We start from the raw sequence: 23,450 nt of genomic DNA on the forward strand, positions 1-23,450 counted from the left end.
ATCCTTCCCAATGTACGGGGTCTGGATGGTAGTTTGATTTTGCAGCATATGTACAGTTTCTTCTTCTGTAATTTCTACTTACATGGATACTCAGAATAATATATATTTTTTATAACTACACTGAAGAATGGAGCTTAAATTTCGATTGCTAAATTTTTAACAAGTGGAAAGGGAGGCAGATATTACTTTCCTTGGGACAGGCAGCTGTGAGGCAAAAGGGGCAAAATGTTGAGAGAAAAAGATCTGAAGTGATGGCATATGTGTAGGAATTAGCAAAAGAAGTGGCAATATGAACACAATAAAATCACAGGAGAGAAGAACTCCACGTGTTAGAAAATTAGTATCTGGAGAATTTCATCAATGACACAAAATGACCATGGCATTATTTGAAGCATTAATGAAATGTTTAGTTTATTATTTCCCAAATAATCTTTTTTTTTTCACTTAAATGAATTCACCACATGAATTCACCATTTTCATTCATCTCTATTTTATACAGCTTTGGTTAGTTTGCACTCCTTGTCTTTGGTATTTAAAGAAGCAATGTTTTAATATTATGGAACATCAAAATTGCAGAGTAATCCCTTAACAAATGATTTAATACTGTGAGAGTAATCCCCTAACAAATTATTTAATACTGTGATGTGTTTCACTTTACTCTGCAAGTACAAGCACCTTCATTTAATAACAGCTACTTATATCATAGATGATTAAAAATAAAGTATATATCAAAGTAATTTAATAAGTAGATAAAATTGCAATATAATATGAATTAATACTAATGTTGTTTGACATTTCAAACATGAAATACATACCGGTAATTTCCCATCACATTAGTTTTATAATTCAATACAAGTTTTACTTAAATCAATGTTAATAGAGTTAATTTCATAAATAATAATCCAGTAAATATATGAGAAGTTACAAATGAGTTATATATGACCACTTCATAAGGAAGACTAGAATTTAGCTGTATGTCAAAAATTAGTCACCTGCTTTTTTCACAGATTTGTGCCATACATGATCCTTAAAGCCAATATTTCAGAATCAATTGAGCAATTTTTCAACTTATTCATGACTTCTTCAGTGTGAGATAAATTGCTTTCAACCACACAGAAACTGCCACAGCCCCAGCATCTGGCTGGGTTTGTAGGTCTTTGCTGACATAGCTAGCACGGCCAGCACGGGCTGTCATGTTTGCAGTGTCTGCTGCTGCCTGTTCTGCTGCCTGCAAGAAAACATTCATAATGCTGGTGACACAAAAGATTCCTTTTGAAATGATAAAATATGAACGCTGACTTCATATAACTCTAGTACATACTAAATCAAATATCAAGTTTCCTAATAAATAAATAAATAAATTCATTAGATGTAGCTCCTGAGTGAAACTTGGAAATTCATCTTGGTTAATTCATACTTCTCTGCCTTCCCCACTTTCTCTACTCCCCCCCCCCCCCCCCCCCCCACACACACACACACACACACACACACACACACTCATATGGCCAAACTATGTACAAGTGTAATAGCAAAATACCTTCACTGCAGTTTCAAAGGCATCTATTGGAGATGAGCTGGACAAATTAGCCACAAGAGTATTGTAGGCGGCATTCATGGAGTCGAGCTAAAATAGATATATATATTACTGATTACATTGGTACAAGATAAAATGCAATCATTTTGTTTTATCTTGTGTCAATAAAAATCTTAAGTGGAAGTCATAAGTACAATTAATATTCACACTTTTTTGCCCTTTTCATTTAGCGAGGGTGGCAATAAAGTTATTCTGGGCCTAATGTGGAAATTAATCTATTCAAACCTCACCACTGTATCCCAACTGCATAACATGTATAGTATTTCCACATCCCATGCTTTTTGACAGCTGCTGGGGCCCTGTCCCTATTTACTCTGTTTACATTAGATATGATCATGTATGTTATATTTTAGCTATGCAAAATCAGTCCAAATCATTAAAGAAAATGGCCTACCATAGTCCTATCTCCTGGCTCTGCCCCACCATATCTGAAATGAAAATATAGAGCCAATCTAGGAATACATTGCAGAAAAAGAAAAAATGTTCAAGTACAGCAAATTTTGAAACACAACCCAGTCTGAATTTTGACAGAAATTTCATGTCAAGAATTATTTATCAAAATACTAATTGAAATTGCCTACTTGGAGATAGCCTGCATGCCTTTTTGGAAAGCTGAACACCACCCTGTAGCACTAACGTCATGAGCTACAACTGCAGCAGCGGCTGTCACAAACAAGCTGTACATCTGAAATAGTTTGTGTTAATAACTTTCAATACTTTGAATTTTAAGCTGCATGGAAATGCAGTTTCCTTCACTGTCAATGTTTTAGCAGTAACAATTGGTAGAGCAAAGTCCTTCCTTACATAAAATGAAAAACACATTTTATGCAAGCAAGCATGCACACAAACTTCCTTGTAACTTACAGCTCCAGATGAGCCTCCCATCCATCTTTCCACCAAGCATGCTAAAGACAGGAGCAGGTTTTGAGGGTGTGTAACTGGAAGACCTGGGGATGTCTCAGTGCCTAGATACTTCAGAATTCCTGAAAGTCAATTTCATTTCATTTTCTTTGAATCTATTTTATTACAGTACTTTCTATGCTTCTCTGTTTCACCTCTCATGTCATATCTTACTGTAATGAATTTTCTGCTACCTTAAATCCAACTTCAATTGAATACTTTTTACTTCTTCACCTTCAGCCCCAGCCTTGAGTGTTGAGCCACAATCTCCATCTCCTGTCTGGGAGTCCAGCTGGTTCAGGGAGCTCTCTTGACTTATCAGTGTCTCACATATTGCCTTGAGGATACTGTACAGCAACTTTCCTGTATCTGTAAGGGTCCATTTTTATTTAATCAAACCAATAATATTAAGTATGATACATTGTATAAGGATACTTGTATCAACTACTGCTACATGTGAGTCCAGTATAACATATTGCAATATTCACTGTAGAAAATTATATGTATATTTTTATATTTTTATATATTTATCACGATCATTCAGTAACATGTTTGTTAAAAAAAGTCCAGTAATGTGAACATTCACTGTCTTGCATTCTAGTATTCAAACATTGAGCACATATTTACTACAGGTGATCTATTACAAGTGATAAAATTAATTAGGGGTGGTGAAACTGCTAGTTCAAAAATGGACAGCATATCAGGGTGACAATAAACAAAATCTCTTGCCTGCATCCACAGTGAGTCCTTCCCCACTGGTCACTATCATATCAGACAGGTCAGCATCGTCGGCTGGCATTCTCTCTGGGGTTTCTCTATTGGTCATACCTGGTGCAAGGAATGGGGGTGACCAGCCAGGAGCACTGGTGGCGGCATCTATAAGAAAGTGAATATATCAAATTGTAGATATGAAAAATTTTTTAAACAGTTTTTTTTTTATAATTATTTGGCATAATAATTTGGTAGTCAATTGTTGAAATGACAATTGCACAAACATTGATTTGTGAATGCTTATGAAAAATAACTTCTTTTATACGACATAATATAATATAAATAATAGTTAAATTGATTTTGTATATTAACATTTATTACATAAATAGGGATCTTACCCAAGCATTTGGCTCTGACATCATTAAGGTGCATTACAGTGACGATGACACCTGCCATTTCTAAAGATGTCATAAATGACCCACAGAAAGCTCTCTGTACCAACACACCCTTATTTTCTAGAACACATAAAAAACATATCGTAATCTATCTTCAATCTTATCCAAAATGCTATCAATGAGAAACATGAGAACAATTTGCTCTATCTCATACACAAGTTAATACAGTATATCATTATGCCAAATCATAATTTTTTACACATGCAAGAAATACTTTATTACCTAAACTACGAATTACTTCCCCTGCCATTAAAGTTAGCTCCAACACAGATGTTCCACCAAGGTTGTTAACAAGCACTGCAACTTTGTCTCCTAATATGATGAAAAAAGAAGAATATTTTTCATTAAATTAAAAAAGTAAGGTTGACAATCAATAATAAAGGTATGGATTTTAGACATAAGTGACAGTAAATTATACTGAACAATCAAAAGTCAAATTCTTTGAGAAATTCTGTGAATCATTAGAACTACATGTATAGTTAATCCTATAATCCATGACTTCAATATGAATTTAATAATTGGACATTTACCTTTATTTATGTCAAGATGTGTGCTGCTGTTCTTGTTGGTCATGTGGGCAATCATAGCTTCCACTGTTTCCTTGGCTGTTAACATCTAAAATAAAGATTTATTTGTGAGAAAAATGTTAATTAAATATTTTCAACTGCTTACAACATTTCTGTTCAGAAAAATATTTATACCACTTAAAGCTCACCTTCAGAAAGATTTACTTATTGATACAATCTAAAGCATACCTTCATTCTCTTCACCCCTGCTTCGCCATGGACTCCTGAATACCATAGGGAAAACAATTCAGAATTATCATAAAAATTGAAAAAAAAAATCCTTGATAATCATGACCTCTACCATATCAAAAAATATTAACTTAGAAAAGACATCTCAGAAACACACAGATCTAACTGTATACTTTTATAACCATGGAAGAATACACAGTACCTAAGCCAAGTTCCATCTCATCTTCTCCAAGCTGAAATGTAGGTCCCTGACCAGGAAGGCTACATGGAGACAAGGCTATGCCAATTGTACCTTCAAAATAAAGCTACTTTTTATTAGTCCCCCTGTCATAAAATCCAACTAAAAAGAAATATGGCTTTTGATTTAGTCAGGCAAGAAATGTTAAAACAGCAAAAGGCTGTTTCAAAACTAATATTTCAATCTGACCAACGGGAACATCCAACATCAGTTATACATTTGGAATTATATTTGGCAATAAAACCATAAAGTTTGTGAATTAATAGTAAAAATATACAGAAATGTAACTAAACAAACAAAAGTAGTTCCGTACTACAAGGACTCACTAAAATAAAAACATAATGTGAATTTAATAAGTTCTGTAACTTTTACATTACCTATCCCTTAATTCAACCTTTTAATTATTTCCATCCACACCCCCCTTTTTTGTGATCCAGGCCATGTATAAAATTTTTAATATCAACTATTAAAACAATAATGATTACTGAAAAACTTATTTACCCATATTTTGTGTTGCTTCAGTACATATGCTAACAATTTCTTCCAGTGGTCTTCCCTCTTCAGCTAGGGCCCCTGCAAGCTGTGATAAATACCAGTATTTAACAAGATTACCATGGTCAAATTCCTCACCAGTTCAGACAAAGCTTCTAAATGTAACAGACACAAAAACCTAAGGCATTTTAAAACCATATCTGAGTGTCAAAGAAAGAAGCTTAATCCCTGTAAACTTGAATTTTTAATCAGGATGGTAAAAATCAAAGCCCTGCATATAATTTATTTTGCTGACAGTTCAAAATCTCAGAAAAAAATATATATCACAAAAGCATAAAGAACTGACTTAAGGTATTTTGAAACAAATAATGCAAGATAATGTAAGCTTTTTTTCTGTTCCATAAATATAACTGGCTGTAATCCATTTCAAAAAGTTACGTATATACAAGCATAAGGAAAGAAACCTATTTCCATATTGGTAAATCATCCGTTATAAAAATTTGAATTCATTTTAAAGCTAAGGATGATTGCAAGCCTATGGTCGTTATTTTCAACTATAAGGAATTCCTGGATGATAAACATTTATCTTTTCATCATGTGATAATGATCTGCTCTGGAACAATAATTATCACAAAATTATAACAAATACTCAGTGAACTAAAATTCTATCTATTGGATGGGTGAAATACAGTGCAAACTGGTTGTTTTCCTGTCTGTAAATATAAAACCCACTAATAAAAATACATATGGTACATCAACCACAAAATAAAAAAGTGATAAGTACCCAGTACCAAGTCATATAGCAGATAGGTGGAATAAATAAGGTTTTTGAAAACACACTTTAAGACTGTTTTTCCCCACTTCATTAAACATATATGATAAATTAATTAAATATATTGATGAATGTTGAGCAGAGCTCTATGAATCTGCCTTTAAGCCCCTAGCTGACATCAAGGTTGTATCTATTATGAAACGCATAAGCATATATGTAGTGTCAAACAAGTACCTTATGCAGAAATATAGTTCCACCTAACCCCCTTCTTCCAGCAGTTTTATCATGTGAAGTTAGAGCACAGTCCTCCCCTATTACTACCATATCCACTTTTATTCCTTCACTTTTCCCTCTTTCTGCTGCCAGGCCAAAGTTGATCCTGTCCCCAGTGTAGTTTTTCACAACCAGCAAAACACCACCTACACATCAGAGGTTATGATTCCAAATGAAGCAAATATTAGTGGGCAGAATTGTTAATCTATATAAAACCACCACCAGTATTCCTCAAAACAAAACAACCTGCCAACTGCTTAGTAAATGAGCACTTGTTTATGCCATAGCCAAAAAGACAGAACCAAACAGTTCGATTTTCTTATCTGTTTGTTTCTTTTCTAATCAAATAGCTAGATTTTATCAGCCTAATTTTCTAAATTTTATTATTATTCTTTTTTACAAATCACAATGAAAATTAAATTGAAAAAATATATATCTAATCATTGTCTTACTTGAGACAAAACTTTCCCACTGGCCAAAATGCTGCATGTAATTGTTTGAAAAACAAGTCAACAAACAGGTAGGCAGGTCATATTTGAAATCAAGTGATAATCAAATGTAGCAGCCATGTTTTGTTCCAGCATGAGGAAATAATACCTTCCACGTCACAATAAATCCACACATTCCTCTCCTCCCAGCTGATTTATCAGCACTTGTCAAAGCGCAATCCTCTCCCACTACAACCATTTTAATGTTAATGTTTTCTCTCTTGGCTCTCTCAAATGCAATGCCAAACGTTAGTCTATCACCAGTGTAGTTAGCAACGCACAGTAACACACCTCCTGTGCAAATAAGGGGCAGTTAAGATTTTTTAAAAAGAGTACATTCTAGTATGTGCATAGTGACAGGAGAGAATTTAAATGATATGAAAGCATGGTATGATATGTGGAATTTATGTTAAGAAACATTGATGTAAAATAGCATAAGGGAAAGTTAAGGGTTATCAAAATGTAAATTTTTATAGTTATCAAGTCATTAGACAGATAAAAAAAAATTGTTAGATTATAGCAAAAGATAACAATAATGGAATAACTTGTGTTGTTAGACAAAAATCATGTACAAAATGCAGTACTAGTAGATGTTTTGTAAAAACACCTAAGATTCAATATAGTAACTGATAATTATTAGTATTTGCTAATTAACAAATCAATATTATTCCATTATTATTCCTGCAAATAAAACATTGTGCAAAGCATATACTTTTATCCCATCATAAGATTTCTATGACTGTAAGCATATTTTTCCCTTTGCACACCAACTTGATCAATAAAAAACTAAAACTTATCAAATTTGCTTTCTTAAACCAAAAGAAAAAAGCAAAAAGATGAACAGAAAGACAATGCTAAAATAAGCCAAGTGCCTCATCTCAATACAAAACTGAGAGTACTTACACATTTATGCATGTATTTTCCCTACCTTTGTTTCCTTTTCCTACTGCCCTGATTCCTGCCAATATGCTGTTTGGTGGAGGAGAGGCAAATACTGCTCCACATACTGCAGCACTCAGCATACCACGGCCCACGTAGCCTATACACAGGAAAAACAACTACTAGTATATATGTTTTATACAAAGCATGTTAAAAATCATTTGAAAATGTATTCCTTTCCTCTTAATGATAACATACTAAGTTCATATATAAAAATATGACATCTGACAGGGTCTAAAAACTTTTATAGAGATAAAACCAAAATAAATTCTTCACCAAATCTAGAGCAGGTCCTAAAATATTTACACATCTAACACATAAACAGATAATTTTTTTCATCATACTCAGCCCTGACAATTGTGATATGCAGTACCACACCTAGAGCATCCAGAAAAATGTACTAAAAGGCAATCCACAGGATAGCTAGGGGGGATGTCTGCTGGCTTTGCTGCCACTGACTATACCTGGATGTGCTGGTTCATGACCAGACCCTCCTCCAGAAATTACAGCAACTTTCCCAGATGCTTTATATTCTTCAATGTCAGACCTGACCACAACTCGATGGCCTTGTAAAAGTCTAGCACCAGGATTGACAGCAACAAAACCTTCCAAGCTATCATCAACACATCTTTCTACTGTGTTGATTAGCTTTTTGCCCTTTGCCTGAGACATTTTCTCTGCAAAATATAAAGAATTATTTTTTAAAAACACAGTAATCACTAATAACCTGCAGATAGAGTATTCATGCCTATTGACTGTAAGCCAATATACTGTACATGCATATGTGGTATGTCAAAATAAGTTATTTTTGGTAATAAAGAATAACGAAAAGCAGCAGATTTTGAGTTTGTTTAGATAAGTTTTATTTCAAAACATATATTCGAATAATATAAATAATCTATAAATAACAAGGCTGTGACATGAGAATGATTTAAATGATATGCTCACCATCAAATAAATGGTCCTGCAAATAGCTGGTTCCACATTTAAAAAAATTGTCATCAAAATAAAAACTTCATTAAAATTAAATAAAAGTAAAAAGTCATCACATCTTTCAACTTTGCATTTTGAACTTCAAATAATAATTTCAGTATTGAAAAAGTCATCTAAAAAAATCCAATTAATTGGGCAGCGAACAATCAGCAAAAAACACATCTGAGACATACATGTACCTACAGTATTCACATGTACTAGTAGTATGCCTTTTTATAATGGAGGATAATACAACCATATGCATGTACAGGTATTATGTTTCAGTGAGCATGTAATAAGTTTATGATTTAAAAAATTTAATAATATTAAACTGACAATGCATGTATTAAAATACATTTCAACAAAGTTCATATTAAATTGTGTACTGGAAGTACACCTTTTCAATATGATATGGGGTTTTGTATATAAGTCTCAATTTAATACAATGCATGCTTTGTCACATGTCATATTCACACGAAAACCCAAGCCAGATGTGCAAGATCATTCATTAATCGCTCCATTTTATTTACGCTTGTTATGAAAATATGCTAAAGTGTCTAAGATACATGTGAAAAGTTTCAGCAGATTAAAATAAAAACCATGCTAGCTAAGAAACACACCTGCCCGAATCAACACAAGAGATCCGCGTTTGCTTCAAGCTGCATGCAAATATCTTTCTCACTGCTCCCTTGACCTACATCGAGGCCCATAATAGTTCAAGGCATTTCCTTATCTATGACACGTATAGCCTAAGTGATATAACCCAGCGAACCGAAACTCTTCTCGTACCTGCTCTTTACTATTTGGAGATTCATTTGAAACAGACGTGGAGCAAATGCTGAAATGAACACCTTTTTCATAAAACTTGGACAAATAAAACGATATGCTCTTCCAAAAATAAATCAAATATTATTCAGCGAAAAAGAAATGTCATTGATGCAAATTATTGTAAACTAAGTGAAATTCTATAATAATTTGATTTAATAAAAATTAGAAGTATTGAAACTAATAAAGTAACGTGGTGCAGCTTTGTAAAGAGCGTCTGCATGAGTCGGTCAAGTTTTTAAGTTAATGAAATACAAAGTACCAGTAAATTTCATCATTTGTGATAGATAACACGTTTGGTAAAGAAAATGAGATTTTTTTATCGCACTGTGCTCTAAGTAAGCCACTTCCCCTGTAGTAACGTGGGTACAAAATGGAATAGTGCATGCGTACGAGTCTGCAGTGATAGACTGACCGTAAGTACTGGTATTGCACAACGTTACCAAACAGGCAAGAATATTCAAACGTTAAAACATAGCCAGTCCTTTTGTGCCACGGTTTTACTATGAGTATGTTGTATCTACAGTAGTTGGTAAGTTGAAGCGCACAAAATTTAAATGATTTAAATGGGATGTGGCACTAAGTATTTTTACTGTTACAGCTGTACATGTACTGTACCAATGGCGGTACATTTCAAATATTACATACGCACACACACACACACACCATATGGTGTACTCTGTGTAAAGTGACATTTTTCCTTTCATTACAGTTCTTCTTAAAATTATACTTCATTTGTAAATTTTAGTTATAAAAGCCCAAAATCAAGACAAGTGAGTGGAAATGAATAGTGTTAAAAGGAGAGGAGGCCGTCCAAATCGTGGTGGTGGACAGAAGGCAGCCAGAGGTAGGGGAGGCAGTGGTGGAAGAGGAAAAAGAGGTAGAGGTGGAGGAGGTGGCCACGTACCAAGAGAGAAAGGTGGTGCTGGAATTAGTCTGGATGATTATGAGGACTTTAGTGTCACCAGCTCAGGTGCTCTAGGAGGAGGAGGAGGAGGTCATTTCACCAGAGAAAAAAGTGCTGCACCAAACTGGACTACAAATGATAATTTTTCAGGAAGGGGAGGAGGCAGAGGACGTTTCAGTGGCGGGTAATAAAGTTTCTGTTCTTAAATTGAATGTGAAAATGTCAGTGCATTTACCAAATCATTGACTAGCATTTGAAATACAAAAATGTAAATCATAATGTTAAAAAGAATTGGGTTTAGCTTTGAAAAATGGCTTACAAATTTTCCTGTGATTATCAGTAATTTCCAAATACTTACTGCCCATGACTCTTTTAAGTTGTGAGCAAATGCAGAAACTTTAAACTTGAAATACCAGTATACCTTGGCACTTATGGGCAGTAGCACAGGAAATGTAAAGAGAACATCAGAACATAAAAAATAATGAACTTTTGGTTTACTTTTCTTTTTTGAATAGGCAAATTACTGCACAGTACTAGCATGCCATTGCATGGAAATTATGGCTGTATTTCTTGTTAATTGTATTTATTTCAGAAACTTTCCTATCAGAACCAAAGTCCCAATGCAAAAACTCCACATGAGCACAGAAAATCAGGATTTGGTGAAACAGGCACTGCTGGAGTTACAAGGAGACAATGAAGATGAAGAAAGGTATATATTACTCACTGGGTATATCAGAAGATCAAATGTGAAATAGTTATTGCTGTATTTCAAGGAAGTTGAGAAAGTGGTCCAGGTGAAATAATGTACAATTCTGCCAAGCAGAAGATGTTACTTTGAGTCTCTGTAATATTTTAGTATATGATGTTTAAAAGTACAATGCTTTATATCACATATTTTTAAAAAAATGTTCTTTTCAAATCTTGTATGGGTTTCAGTGATGCTATCTTGGAATATAAGGATAAAGATCTAAGAACTGCACAGCAGTACTGGATGACAGATAATAAATTGATGGTTGAAGGTGCTACTCAGTTTACTGAAGAAGAATCAGGGGAGACAGAATTTGAGCAGGCAAATAAATATGCCCTAAACAAATTGATGAGGTAATTTTTTAGAGGCAAGATCATTTTGGGAATTTTGATTGTTTGGTTTACTGATTCAATCAGTTAGATACACCAAGTACAGTTATTTCTCATATTAATGAAATGTAAACTCCCAGTTTATTATGAATGCTAGTGAAGGAATTGATTGTTGTTTTAAAAAAGTCCCAAATACTTTTGCATTGCAGTTATGGATTTGATAAATCCAGATGCCTTGAAGCCTTGACAGATAAAGATGGAGATGTGGGCAGGTGTTTGGAGAGTTTAATATCTGAGCTTGATGAAGATGACCTTAACAACATGGAAGGAGAGGAAATGCCATTAGAAGAACTTGAAAGTGAACGCCAAGATGAAAAAATGGCTCTAGAGGCCATATATGGAAATGCCTTTTGTGAGAGGATTCCAAAACAAGTGTGGACAATTGATTTAGACTTGGATTTTATTAAAGAATACTATAGGACCATTCAAGCAAGGAAAATGCCTGAGACCAGAAAAAAATACAAAATAAATGTGGATCCTGTAGAAAAGAAACCATGCCTTTACTTTCAAAGGGGAAGCTGCAAGTATGGTAACAGATGTCAATACAAACATGCAAAGCCTGAAGGTGACAAACCTGCCTCCAATCCACATGCAAATTTAGAAGAATTAAATAAAGATGGAAAAAGTAAATTTCAGTTGGAAATTAGATTTCCAAATGGAAATTTGTACCCACAACAACCTCCAATTCTTGCAGTATCTACACAGTTTAAGGAAATGCCTGGCTATATGTTGTTAAATATTACAAAAAGACTTATGCAGGAGGCAAAAGAGGTTGCTGATACCGGTGCTCCAGTTGTTTTTTCACTTGTAAGTTTATTAGAAAACGAAAGTGAAATGCTAGATGTTCTTTCACAGCCGCCCCTCGAACTCAGTCTGCCAAGTGTAAAGCAAAAAGGTAAGCCTGAAATAGATCCTAGTCAAACAACAGAATTGGGTGATCTTGAGGAGGAAGAGGAAATTGCTGATTTTGAAGAGGAAATGGAGAATCCAGTAACAATGGAACCTGAACACAAAGCAGAGGCCAACAAGAAACCTGTCAGACAAGAACCTCAAAGATTGGATCCTCATAGGGTGAAAAGGGAAAATAATAGAATTCGTGAAAAGTTCAAGAGAGCACAGGTACAGTGATATCTTAGTTTATGTGGATTGTAAGCCACTATGTCTGAAATTTGCTTATATTCTTTGAAAATTGCAAATGTTTCAAGATAACTACATGTACATGTACATGCACCTCCTTAAACATGAATATGTTAACTGAAAATTGTTCTATAATAACTTTTTTGTATGTCAGAATTTGCCAGCTTACAAAAAGATGCAGGCTATAAGGAAAAACCTTCCAGCCTGGGAGCAACAACATGAAATCCTCAAAGTCATTGCTGAAAACCAAGTGGTAGTGATAAGTGGAATGACAGGGTAAGTTTACTTGCATGTTGTTGCAGTCTGAGTAAAGCTGATATAACCAGCAGCTGTGTAATTTGAAAAGATCATTTTGTTGAATTTGGTATGGTTAGCGGTACTACTTACAAAGGGTGTAACTAGTTAGTATAAAATGCTTTTTTTTTTACCAAAAAAAAAATATTTGGTCTTTTTTAAGTCAGTTACACTTTTTAGCAAACTGAATTGTGTTTCACATAAGATTTTTTAAAAATTGCTTTACCCCTAGCTGATTTGGTAGGCGTGACAGTCGTTTAATCCTCTTGAGCTGATAGCAATTTAGCCTGAACCCCCAGGGAGTTAGGTTGATCCAGATGGATCGATATAAGTATGGGAACCCAGTCTAAGATGAAATTCAGTTAACTTGACACAGATTTCTACTCACAGGGGCAACAGTGCTTAGACTGCTATCCCTTTGGTCATTGGATTTACCAAGACTGCTGCATGAATTAACAGACTTGGTTTAGCCCACTTAAATAATCCATAGTATATACACTTGCTTAACTTTTAAGAGACACTTAACTGACAAAGCTAAACCTCCAAACAAAATGTTAAAATATTAAGTATGCACCTTTTTTTCCTCCATAAACCATAGATGTGGCAAGACAACCCAAGTTCCACAATTCATACTGGACTCCTACTTAAATGCCAAGTCAGCAGACATGTGCAATATTATATGTACCCAGCCCAGAAGGATATCTGCCATGGCAGTGGCAGAGAGAGTGGCAGAAGAGAGAGCAGACAGGCTAGGGGGCATTGTAGGATACCAAATTAGACTTGAGAGTGTTCAGGTAATTCCATTATGAAAAGTGCATGTCTGAAAACATGTAAAGTTTCCCCCCAGGCTCATACAATATTTTAAGTTAGGATACTTTAAATACAACTCTCAATCTGATGTTGATGTTGATTCTTCAAACAGTGTTATATTTTCCAGCCTTTTTTGTAATATTTTTTGTAATATTTATTTATTTATTTATTTATTTATTTATTTATTTATTTATTTATTTATTTATTTATTTATTTATTTATTTATTTATTACAAAAGTGAAATTTTATGGATAAGGAATCATATTGTTTTATTTAGAGACCCTTATAACCATCTTCAAGGCTAATAACTTTCTCTTTTGTTCCAGTCTGCCTCTACCAGATTACTGTTCTGTACCACAGGTATTTTACTGCGGCGTCTGGAAGGAGATGGTCTTCTGGAAGGTGTGTCACATGTTATCATTGATGAAGTACATGAAAGAAGTGAGGAAAGGTAAGATATTAATTGTTTTATTTGATAAAATTACCTTGTTAATGATGCTTGGGAATTAATTAGTGACTATGATTGACTGTGTACTACTGTAATTAGACAGACAACATTACTGAACTTGACTGACATACATATACTAGTAAAAATCTGTTTTGATTATGTGACTATGATTTATGAATACCTTTATAAAATTGTTTTACAAATGATAGTTCTCACTTCTGCTCTGTTATCTGGAAATGTTTTGGTTCCAAGAAATTATTCATATTACTGTTTTTATGTATCTCTTCCATATCACTAGTATATAAATACATGAATGAAGTAACTTGACAAACATAATATGTAGGTTGATTGATATTGATATTTTGACAAATTGCTGTTATTAATGGTAAATCGAAGTGAGAATTAATATGAATTTTTTTTAACCAATACGTAATGAAATACAATGTATATTGCAACAAGCACTGAAATATAATATGGCCAAACTATAGGGATAATAAGTTGGGAATGAAAGGATTTTGTGGGGTTGCAGAAAGGCTAACTATAATTATTGCATGAAGCTACTGGTATTGCATCTGTGGAGCATTCATATTGCTTTTATTGTTTTTAGTATCATAATATATACATGGTAAAAACCTAAAAAAAAAAAAAAGAAAAAAAAAAGAAACAGCACATTCAGAACTACTGAACCAAAAGATTTCTTGGTAGACTGAAATTGCCATCATGGTTTTGCTATTATAGTTTTTATTGATACCCAATTCAAAATGGCAGCTCTTAAAATTGTTGCTGGTTGCTGAATACAATTTTCTTCCAGTCTTTGACAATTTTATCAGCCATGACCAGCAAAACCAATAGTTTCTTCATGTCTGATGAAATGTCTATTCTTCCAGTGATTTCTTAATGATGGTACTGAGGGATATGCTACCACACAGGAAGGATTTAAAGGTGATCTTGATGAGCGCCACTCTAAATGCAGATCTTTTCTCATCCTACTTCAGTCTATGTCCAGTTGTGCACATCCCAGGTGTGTTTTGTTTGAATAACTAATTGCCATTACTTATATTACTTAAATGCATATATGATAAATAATGTGTAAAAATGTTTATAAGTGCAGAAATAAGGTTTGTCAAAACCATTACCTGTCTAAGTATTAGAAAAAAATTCATCTGTGAATTCATATGGATAATTGATTATTTCTGACTGTTTCAGGGAAAGCTTTTCCTGTTGACCAGTATTTCTTGGAAGATGCTATAGAAATGACTAAGTAAGATTCAAGTTAACAGACTCTGGGATGTATGAATAGAAGAAGAGTGCTTCAAAAAAGTTAATAACATTTAAAAATAAACAGGAAAATCTTAAGGTGAATTAAAAAATAAAAACTAATTTTTTTACTTAAAAGCAGCAATTTAAAATTACCCAATAGTCTTATTTTGTAATATTTCCCTGTAAAGCTAACACTGTTTTGGTGCATGTTTTAGATTTGTGATGGATGAGACTTCACCCTATGCCAAACCCCGAGATGTGATGAGAAAACTGCAGACTGCTGAGAGGGAAGAATTCAGTAGACTCAAGGGACATGATGGTTTTTCCATGCAAGACCTGGAGGAGGCAGCCTTTGATGTGCCAGGAAATATGAAAGCTGCCAAGGATAGTGTTGATGATGCTAAATTAACTGTGAGACAGCTAATTTTGAGATATCCAGGTAGATATCCTGAATACATGTAAATATTTTGCCACATATTTTTAATGTGTTCTTTCCTGTAGACATATTGTAGCCCTTAAATACATAATTGTAACATTTTGAAAAAGATGCACTGGTATGTTTTAAACCTAATTCTTGCATGTTTGATAAAAATGTATATAATTATATGAAAGCTCTTACCATGGGCTATTTTGAGGATTGAATTTGCACCTGATGGTTTATTATATGGTTTATTATATTGCTTTCAGACTACAAAAAATCAACAATCAGGAGCTTGTCATTGATGGACTTTGAAACCATTAATTATGACCTAGTAGAGAATGTACTTGAATGGATTGTTGAAGGAAAACATGAGGTTTGTGAATTGATTTACAGAACAAGGTCAATATTATTTGTAAGTTTATTTTATTAAGTGACTGAAATGTAGCAAATACTACTATGATGATGACTGTCACAAGAAAACTTTGCACAGGTTTAGTCAAGCAGGTAAAAACATTTTTCCCATTGCTAAAGATAATTTCGCTTTCAGACAAAAATGTCATTGCATATGTGTTTTCACAAATTTGTTACTGACTTGTCTAGTTCAGTAAAAACTTAACTTATCCCAGAGTTAATCTATTGCAGATAATATGGAAAAATTATGAAGTTATTATGTATGGATTTCTTGATTATCAGTCACAAATGATATTGGTAATAGGTATTAAAAGTTCCCTTGACTTTCTTCTACTTACTTCAAATTTTGTTGTAGATATAACTATTTAAGCATTATATATGCCATTTATTTCAATAAAATTCCTTTTACAAAAGTTGCAGTCTCTGAGTCATAACCTATTAATTTCCTTTGATATTTTCAGTACCCAAAAGATGGTGCGGTACTCATCTTTTTACCTGGCTATGCAGAAATCACCACATTGTATGAAAAACTGCAGGTCAGCTCAGTCTTCAGGAACAAAGGAAAGTAAGAATTCAAGAAAACACTGTCAGCTTTGTCACTCTCTATCTACCTGGTTAAGTGTGGATAACAATGAGTCTTGACAGTTATCAATAAAAAATGCATCTTTCACAAAATAATTTCAGACCTCTTGACTTTCAAATCAGCAAGTAACCACTGTGATAATTATTAAATAATTTGATATATAACAGTTAGTCCTATCATAATAAAAGTATAAGGTGCTTTTTTATATGTGTATATACATGTATGTTTCAGGTATAAAGTGATTCCACTGCATTCAATACTATCAAGTGAAGACCAGCAGGCTGTTTTTAAGTAAGTGTGCTTGATTACCTGAAAGGGAAGCCCCTATTTTTTTTTTTTTTTTTTTTTTTTTGTATTAAAACAATATTTATTGGATATTTTGAATATTTTGAAATTGTTATCTTCAAGTCATCAGTGTAAAAAAGAATTATATAATATAATAGATTTCAAAGGATAATGCCAATACAATTAAACATGAGGTGTTTTTGTTGATTCTTCATTCCACAAAAATACAAACCTGATTTAGTTTGATGTTTATGATACCACTCAAAGGATAATTAAAACTGCAAAATAATGAAAACTACAAATCATTACATTTAAGTCGCCCTCCTGAAGGAATCACCAAGATTGTGATTGCCACCAACATAGCTGAGACCTCTATCACTATAGATGATGTGGTGTATGTCATTGACTGTGGCAAGATGAAGGAGAAGAGGTGGGAATTTGTCTCAGAGCATAAAGAGCACACTTGTTCAAGACACATGCAAATAAATGTCAGTTTGTATATAAATGTATGATTGCAAGAAGGGTGACACTTCCTTGCCACCACAGTTTTCATACAGTATACCCTGGCTAAGCTGTGAAGTTTCAGAGGGTTAAACTTTTTCTTAGAATACCATATAAAAGTGTCATAGGAAACCATAAATCACACATCCTGATACATGTATGATGATAAATCTATCAAATGTTTGTAAAATGTGTCACTGTAGGTATGATCACACAAAGAGTATGGAAAGTTTGGACACAGTATGGGTCACTAGAGCCAATGCTGTACAAAGGAAAGGAAGAGCTGGTAGAGTGGCCTCTGGGGTTTGCTTTCATTTATTCACAGGGCATAGATATGAATACCAGCTGAGGGGACAGCCTATACCAGGTAGGTTATTGGGTTTTTTCTCTAGGCTAATTGTAATTTAAAACTTTTTTTTTTGTATTTTCATGTTTTTAATGTTAAAAGTAGTTGTTAGTCCGATTCAGAATTTGACACCAAAAACGTAGTTGTACATGTGTGTGAAGTTCTTCCTTTAGGTTTTTATTACCATGGAGTATCATCATCTGAAATTTGGCTACAACAAAATATCCCTAGAAGTATCCCTGCTGAGTTAGTCAAAATAATAAGAAAATAAGATCCGTTGTGGCACACGAGTGACTCCTGCTATTGGAAATGATCTAAGTCCAGGCCCTGCGTCTTTTTATTTATCTCCAGAAATCCAGAGAGTACCATTGGAGCAGCTGGTCTTGAAAGTCAAGATGCTGGAGTTGTTCAATGCATTGGATGTTAAGGTATACAATTATTTGGACAATTAAATTAGTTCTGGTTAGGAAGTAGAGAGATTGAGTATTAAAAGAAAATAAAGGTGGAAACAGTTACAGATTTCTTGAAATCTCAAAATATATTGGCTCATGTTGGAGCATATAAATTATACTTTCTTTAAAAAATAATAGCACTAATAAATTGGCCCTTGGCTGAATCAGCGTGCAATATATTTGGCTCTGTTTCCAGGAGGTACTGTACAAGTTGATAGAACCCCCACAGGAGGACAGCATCAATAGCTCAGTCCACAGACTTCAAGATCTTGGTGCTCTGGATGTTGATGGGGTGAGGTCTAATGCATAGCACACTTTCCTTGATGTTTGATGAACATATTTAAATACATATTTTACCACTGTGAGTAACTTTGTGAATAAATATGTGTCAAACACTACCAGTAAACAATAAATATGTTCAGTTTTTCATCAGAAATGTCCTGGGGAAGGGGAATACTGCCAATTTTATTGAAAAAAAAGATTGCTGTTTCTAAACTTGCAAAACATAATGCTTATACCTACTGATGGTTTTTCAGAATCTGACGGCGTTAGGTTACCACTTGGCCCTGTTGCCAGTTGATGTGAGAATTGGCAAGCTGATGTTGTTTGGTGCCATATTTAGATGTCTGGATCCTGCCCTCACCATAGCTGCCACACTGTCCTTCAAGTCTCCCTTTGTAAGGGTCAAGCACACTGAGCAAAAATATAAACACCCCATGCAATACTTAAAAAAATTTATCAGCAAATCATTAAAAGTGAATTTTGTTGTTCAGTGTGCTGCAGATTACTGTACGTACTGTCAGTAGCTATAGATTACTGTCCATAGCCCATCATGTGTAACGTAAATAATTCACACATGGGTCATTCATATTTTTGATCAGTGTATATGTCACATCATTTTGGTCAGATACATGTATCGTTTATTTTACTATGTACCACTTGCAGGAAAGAAAAGCATGTATATTTGTTCCCATTTAAACAGTAATATTCATTGATACTTCAATGTTTAAACCATAAATTGTTCACTTTAGCAGCAGTTTAAAATACTGGTACTGTTGATTTGAGGTAATTATGATAAGTATTACATGAAAAAAGGAAGTCATTCCTGTACTGGCGCTACAATATTTTTGTCTGTAAATTGTGTATAACTGATGGAAAACTTGACTTGCATTAGGTAACTCCTTTTGGAAAGAAGCAAGAAGCAACAGAGAAGAAACTAGAGTTTGCTGTGGGTTGCAGTGATCACCTCACGATGCTGAAGGCATATAAGGTAAGAATAAAGGTACAGATATGCGTGTCCTGCCATGCCAAAATTGGTATTTTTCCAGTGTGTATTTTACTGACAAGTGGAAAGTAAAATACTTCATTGAAGAATTATTTTGTAAAGAAACACCAGAATAATTATTTGAAGTTTAAAACACATTTGAGAGATATGATGACTAAGAAGGTATGGCTATTTACTCAGTTGTGTATTTGACAAGCATAACATTAAAAATATTCTTATGCTCCCCTTGTTTTTATTACCCCATAGTGGTTATTTCTAGATCAATTTCTATTATTTAAATATATTTTCAAATAAGACTATGCTGAACAAATAATTGTTAATCGCCAGATGTTCTTTTTTGGCATGACATTAGGATTCATTACATCTTCTTGATTAAAAAACAAGTTGGTATTGCAGTGCAAAGAATGATAGAGATTTTTTTTCTTCTCTAAATGACCTATATCTGTAATTTTCACAGAGTTGGCTCTCAGTTCAGCAGCGCACTTCAAGTTCAGCTTACATGTTTTGCCAAGACAATTATTTGTCAATAAAGACATTGCAGGTGAGACAACTTCTTAGTGTATAATTACCAGGCTGCTTTCATATTTTTAAGTCTTTCTGTTTTTATGAGTATTATTTCTATCTGCATTTTATGTGTACGTGTATTTCATTTTGTACAGAATTTGTTTTAAATTTTATATTTTCATCTGTATTGAGGTTACGTATATTTGTTCAGTAAGTGGTGATGACCAAAACGAACAATTTGCACTAATGATACATATCCTATTCAGTATCTCCCTTTCAGTATGCACATTTAAAAATATTCCTTAATTTGTACACTGCAGTGGCAACTACAAAATGGGCTGCCTAGAAAAATTGACTTGTTTTGTTTCAGATGTTGTCTAGCATGAAACAACAATTCACAGAGCTTCTGTCAGACATTGGCTTTGTACAAGGAGGTCTGACAGCCAGGCGCATTGAGAAAATGGCTTCAAGAGGCTCTGATGGGGTTCTTCAGGCAACTGGACCAGAGGTAAGGGAACCTTAATCCGACTGTAAGCAATTGGAATGGGTGGGGGTGATACTTATGTCGTAGTTTGGTTGGGCATAATGTTCTGTGGGGCTATGAGGTAGGAGTGTACGAGAAGCACATTTTCCCCAAGAGTAATCAATAAAGAGAAGGGAGAAGGTGCATACTAGATACAATTGGTCAAACATATTATATCTAAGAGGAATAACATATTTAAGAAGGAAATATTAAAATATTGTGAACAGTCCTTTTATTTATGAATGTGCATTTTAGGCTAACTGCAACTCTGACAACTTGAAACTAGTGTCTGCAATATTGTGTGCAGCCTTATATCCAAATGTGGTGCAGATCAAAACTCCAGAGGCAAGATACAAAGAGAGTGCAGCAGGTAAGTGCGTTAGGTGAGACTGGGGATTTTTATTGTGTTAGATGAGACTGGGTAAGGAATATGACATTGTGTTAGATGGTGCTTTTAAGAATACTGTATTAATGTTCTTTTCATAAACATTTCATAAAGACATTTATATTTAAATGATTGAAGATTCTTGACTTTGTTTATGAATGCTTATGGTATGCACAGACCTTGTAATTGAAATTGAAAAATAAATATTTGTCTTTTGAAGGAAGTGTTCTGATGCCTCCAAAACCAGAAGAATTGAAGTTTAAAACTAAAGATGATGGTTATGTGAGTATTTTCTGTATCCCTATCATTTATGATTTAAACTGTGTTCATATTTACTTCTTAATGGTCATGTCAGGTATAGAATATACAATAAACTTGAGTTAGTGCATATGCAGATCTATGAATATTGAACTTGAGACTCGAGCAAAAATTGGTCTGATCAACATTTCTTTCAACTTTTAGATAAACATCCATCCATCCTCAGTGAATTTTCAAGTCAATTACTATGAGAGTCCATACCTTGTTTATCATGAAAAAGTCAAGACCTCCCGGGTAGGTGAATCTTCCAGTCTTTAAACTATGGTACCCATACAATGCCTGTTGAACCAAAATGTAATAGATTTTTGGATGTTGAATTTGTTGAGTACTCGAGACTGAGGAGTTTCAAAGTTGTGACTGCTAAATTGTAGTGGTGCTAACAATCAACTAATAAACAACTTTATCATGACACATAACCTTCTACACACATAAATTATTTTAGAATAGAATACTTTAATTGATATTTTCCTGTGTATGTCATTACTATTTTGATGTTGCAGGTGTACATACGAGACTGCACTATGGTGTCTGTGTATCCACTGTTGCTGTTTGGAGGTGGATACATCAACATAGACCTGGAGAAAGGAAACTTTATTATATCTCTGGATGATGGATGGATAAGATTTGTAGCTGCGTCTCATGAGGTAAAAGCCCAGGTGTAATATATATATATATATATATATATATATATGGTTAAAGTAGGTGTTTTTACAAGTTGCACCCTAAGATGCCATCCTGTCTCCTTAGAAATGTGGTCAAGATCATTGTACACTGTGGCTGTACATCGATGTCAGAGTTTCTGCTCAGCTATATTTGAAAAGAATAATAATTTTTTCATCATTAATATTAAGTGTCTCTGTGATCTGGAGATAAAGTTGTTTTTTTATCCCTTTGGCTTGAACACGTGTAATCATAAATAACTGCCAATCCTCATTTTTAATTTTATGCTATATAAGTGTTTTTCACATCTCTATTTCTTTTGATATTTGACCATATTTCATTGTCTTGAGTCTTTTGTCCATTATTTGGTTTCTAGTTAGCTTTGGTCATAGCTGTTGTCTTAAAACTGTAATATATTGTATAAACAGTTTTCTTTTCTGTCACCAGGTGGCAGACTTAGTCAGGGAGTTGAGAATGGAGTTGGACCAGTTGTTGGAAGACAAGATCAGGAACCCAAATATGGACCTCATTACCTGCCCAAGAGGGAGTAAGATCATCAATACAATAGTGCACTTGATTACAACTCAGTGAAATAGACATTTTTTTGACCCAATTTTAGCCATTTCTTCTACATTTTGATCATGCAGTGACTTTTTCCCCACAAAGCTGTAGAGACTGGACATGGCAGCCAAATGTTGTTCTTCCAGATGTTCTCAAGATCAAACTGGCAAATTCTAAAGCACAGTTATCAGCAAAATATAGTCATATGATCAGTGAAACAATGCATACATTTTGGAGAATACTGCTGTGCAACACTTGTAGCTAAATTAATCTATGAAAATCTATGCAAATGATGAACTTTTTATGTAGCAAGTGCAATATGATATCACATATATTATTTTTAATCAACAAAATATTTATATTGTTATTATCTGTATTCCATGGTCTCCTACAGTAAGTTATGTAACAAGCATACGTATGTGATGAAAACAGTAAGGTCTAGAATTACGGTAATGACTTGATATTTTCAGACCTGGGCAGTGGGCAAAATTACCAAGCTTTCAAAAACATAATTTCTATATTACTATATAGCATTTATGGTGCTTTTACTGGATAGAGTAGAACTATAGAGTAGCCTGCTTTTTAGTTTTACTGCTACCACTCAATTGGAATGTTCTAACTTAAGAAATTATGACTTAGAAATACAGTGTCTGTAAAATTCTTAATTTTCCCCATTGAAAAGACTGAGAAATAAGTGTAGTCTTTACTTTAAATTTCTAGTAAGAGATCTCTAGTCATACAACTATAAGCACAATTTTTGCTTAGTTAATTTATGCTAAATAAAAAAAGTCATTCAAATTGAAGAAAA

General features: G+C 33.8%; 2 protein-coding genes across 7 annotated transcripts; one reads left to right on the forward strand and one right to left on the reverse strand.

The window, feature by feature from the left end:
• Positions 1 to 389: 389 nt before the first annotated feature.
• On the reverse strand, positions 390 to 9,404 carry LOC106162726 (triokinase/FMN cyclase). 4 transcript variants are annotated; one of them, XM_087006559.1, is made up of 18 exons: positions 9,210 to 9,404; positions 8,566 to 8,591; positions 8,082 to 8,294; positions 7,607 to 7,717; positions 6,152 to 6,336; positions 5,155 to 5,233; positions 4,618 to 4,707; positions 4,416 to 4,450; positions 4,191 to 4,275; positions 3,883 to 3,972; positions 3,604 to 3,720; positions 3,224 to 3,370; positions 2,729 to 2,863; positions 2,459 to 2,577; positions 2,176 to 2,279; positions 1,989 to 2,022; positions 1,538 to 1,624; positions 400 to 1,228 (listed from the first exon to the last, which is right to left on the reverse strand). In XM_087006559.1, the coding sequence occupies exons 3-18, from the start codon at positions 8,287 to 8,289 to the stop codon at positions 1,073 to 1,075; spliced, it is 1,782 nt and encodes a 593-aa protein (XP_086862685.1). In that variant the 5' UTR covers positions 8,290 to 8,294; positions 8,566 to 8,591; positions 9,210 to 9,404; the 3' UTR covers positions 400 to 1,072. The 4 variants fall into 4 exon arrangements, with proteins under 4 accessions (XP_086862686.1, XP_086862687.1, XP_086862685.1 ...); XM_087006560.1 differs by lacking the exons at positions 6,152 to 6,336; positions 8,566 to 8,591 and adding an exon at positions 6,788 to 6,972 and having other exon boundaries at positions 390 to 1,228; XM_013540129.3 differs by lacking the exon at positions 8,566 to 8,591 and having other exon boundaries at positions 402 to 1,228.
• A 189-nt stretch (positions 9,405 to 9,593) lies between these two features.
• Positions 9,594 to 23,450, forward strand: LOC106162723 (putative ATP-dependent RNA helicase DHX57). 3 transcript variants are annotated; one of them, XM_013540121.2, is made up of 27 exons: positions 9,595 to 9,830; positions 10,163 to 10,505; positions 10,914 to 11,030; positions 11,258 to 11,422; positions 11,608 to 12,577; positions 12,750 to 12,871; positions 13,488 to 13,683; positions 14,026 to 14,150; positions 15,035 to 15,168; positions 15,354 to 15,408; positions 15,623 to 15,846; positions 16,095 to 16,201; positions 16,701 to 16,804; positions 17,054 to 17,113; positions 17,424 to 17,537; positions 17,812 to 17,975; positions 18,306 to 18,382; positions 18,603 to 18,698; positions 18,943 to 19,083; positions 19,581 to 19,676; positions 20,149 to 20,232; positions 20,566 to 20,703; positions 20,974 to 21,088; positions 21,324 to 21,385; positions 21,566 to 21,655; positions 21,922 to 22,065; positions 22,529 to 23,450. In XM_013540121.2, the coding sequence occupies exons 2-27, from the start codon at positions 10,198 to 10,200 to the stop codon at positions 22,670 to 22,672; spliced, it is 4,152 nt and encodes a 1,383-aa protein (XP_013395575.2). In that variant the 5' UTR covers positions 9,595 to 9,830; positions 10,163 to 10,197; the 3' UTR covers positions 22,673 to 23,450. The 3 variants fall into 3 exon arrangements, with proteins under 3 accessions (XP_086862684.1, XP_013395575.2, XP_013395576.2); XM_013540122.2 differs by lacking the exon at positions 9,595 to 9,830 and adding an exon at positions 9,838 to 9,946; XM_087006558.1 differs by lacking the exon at positions 21,566 to 21,655 and having other exon boundaries at positions 9,594 to 9,830.

Source organism: Lingula anatina, chromosome 2 (genome assembly GCF_051362555.1).
Source record: "Lingula anatina isolate TDL-2025a chromosome 2, LinAna3.0, whole genome shotgun sequence".
NCBI lineage: Eukaryota > Metazoa > Brachiopoda > Lingulata > Lingulida > Lingulidae > Lingula > Lingula anatina.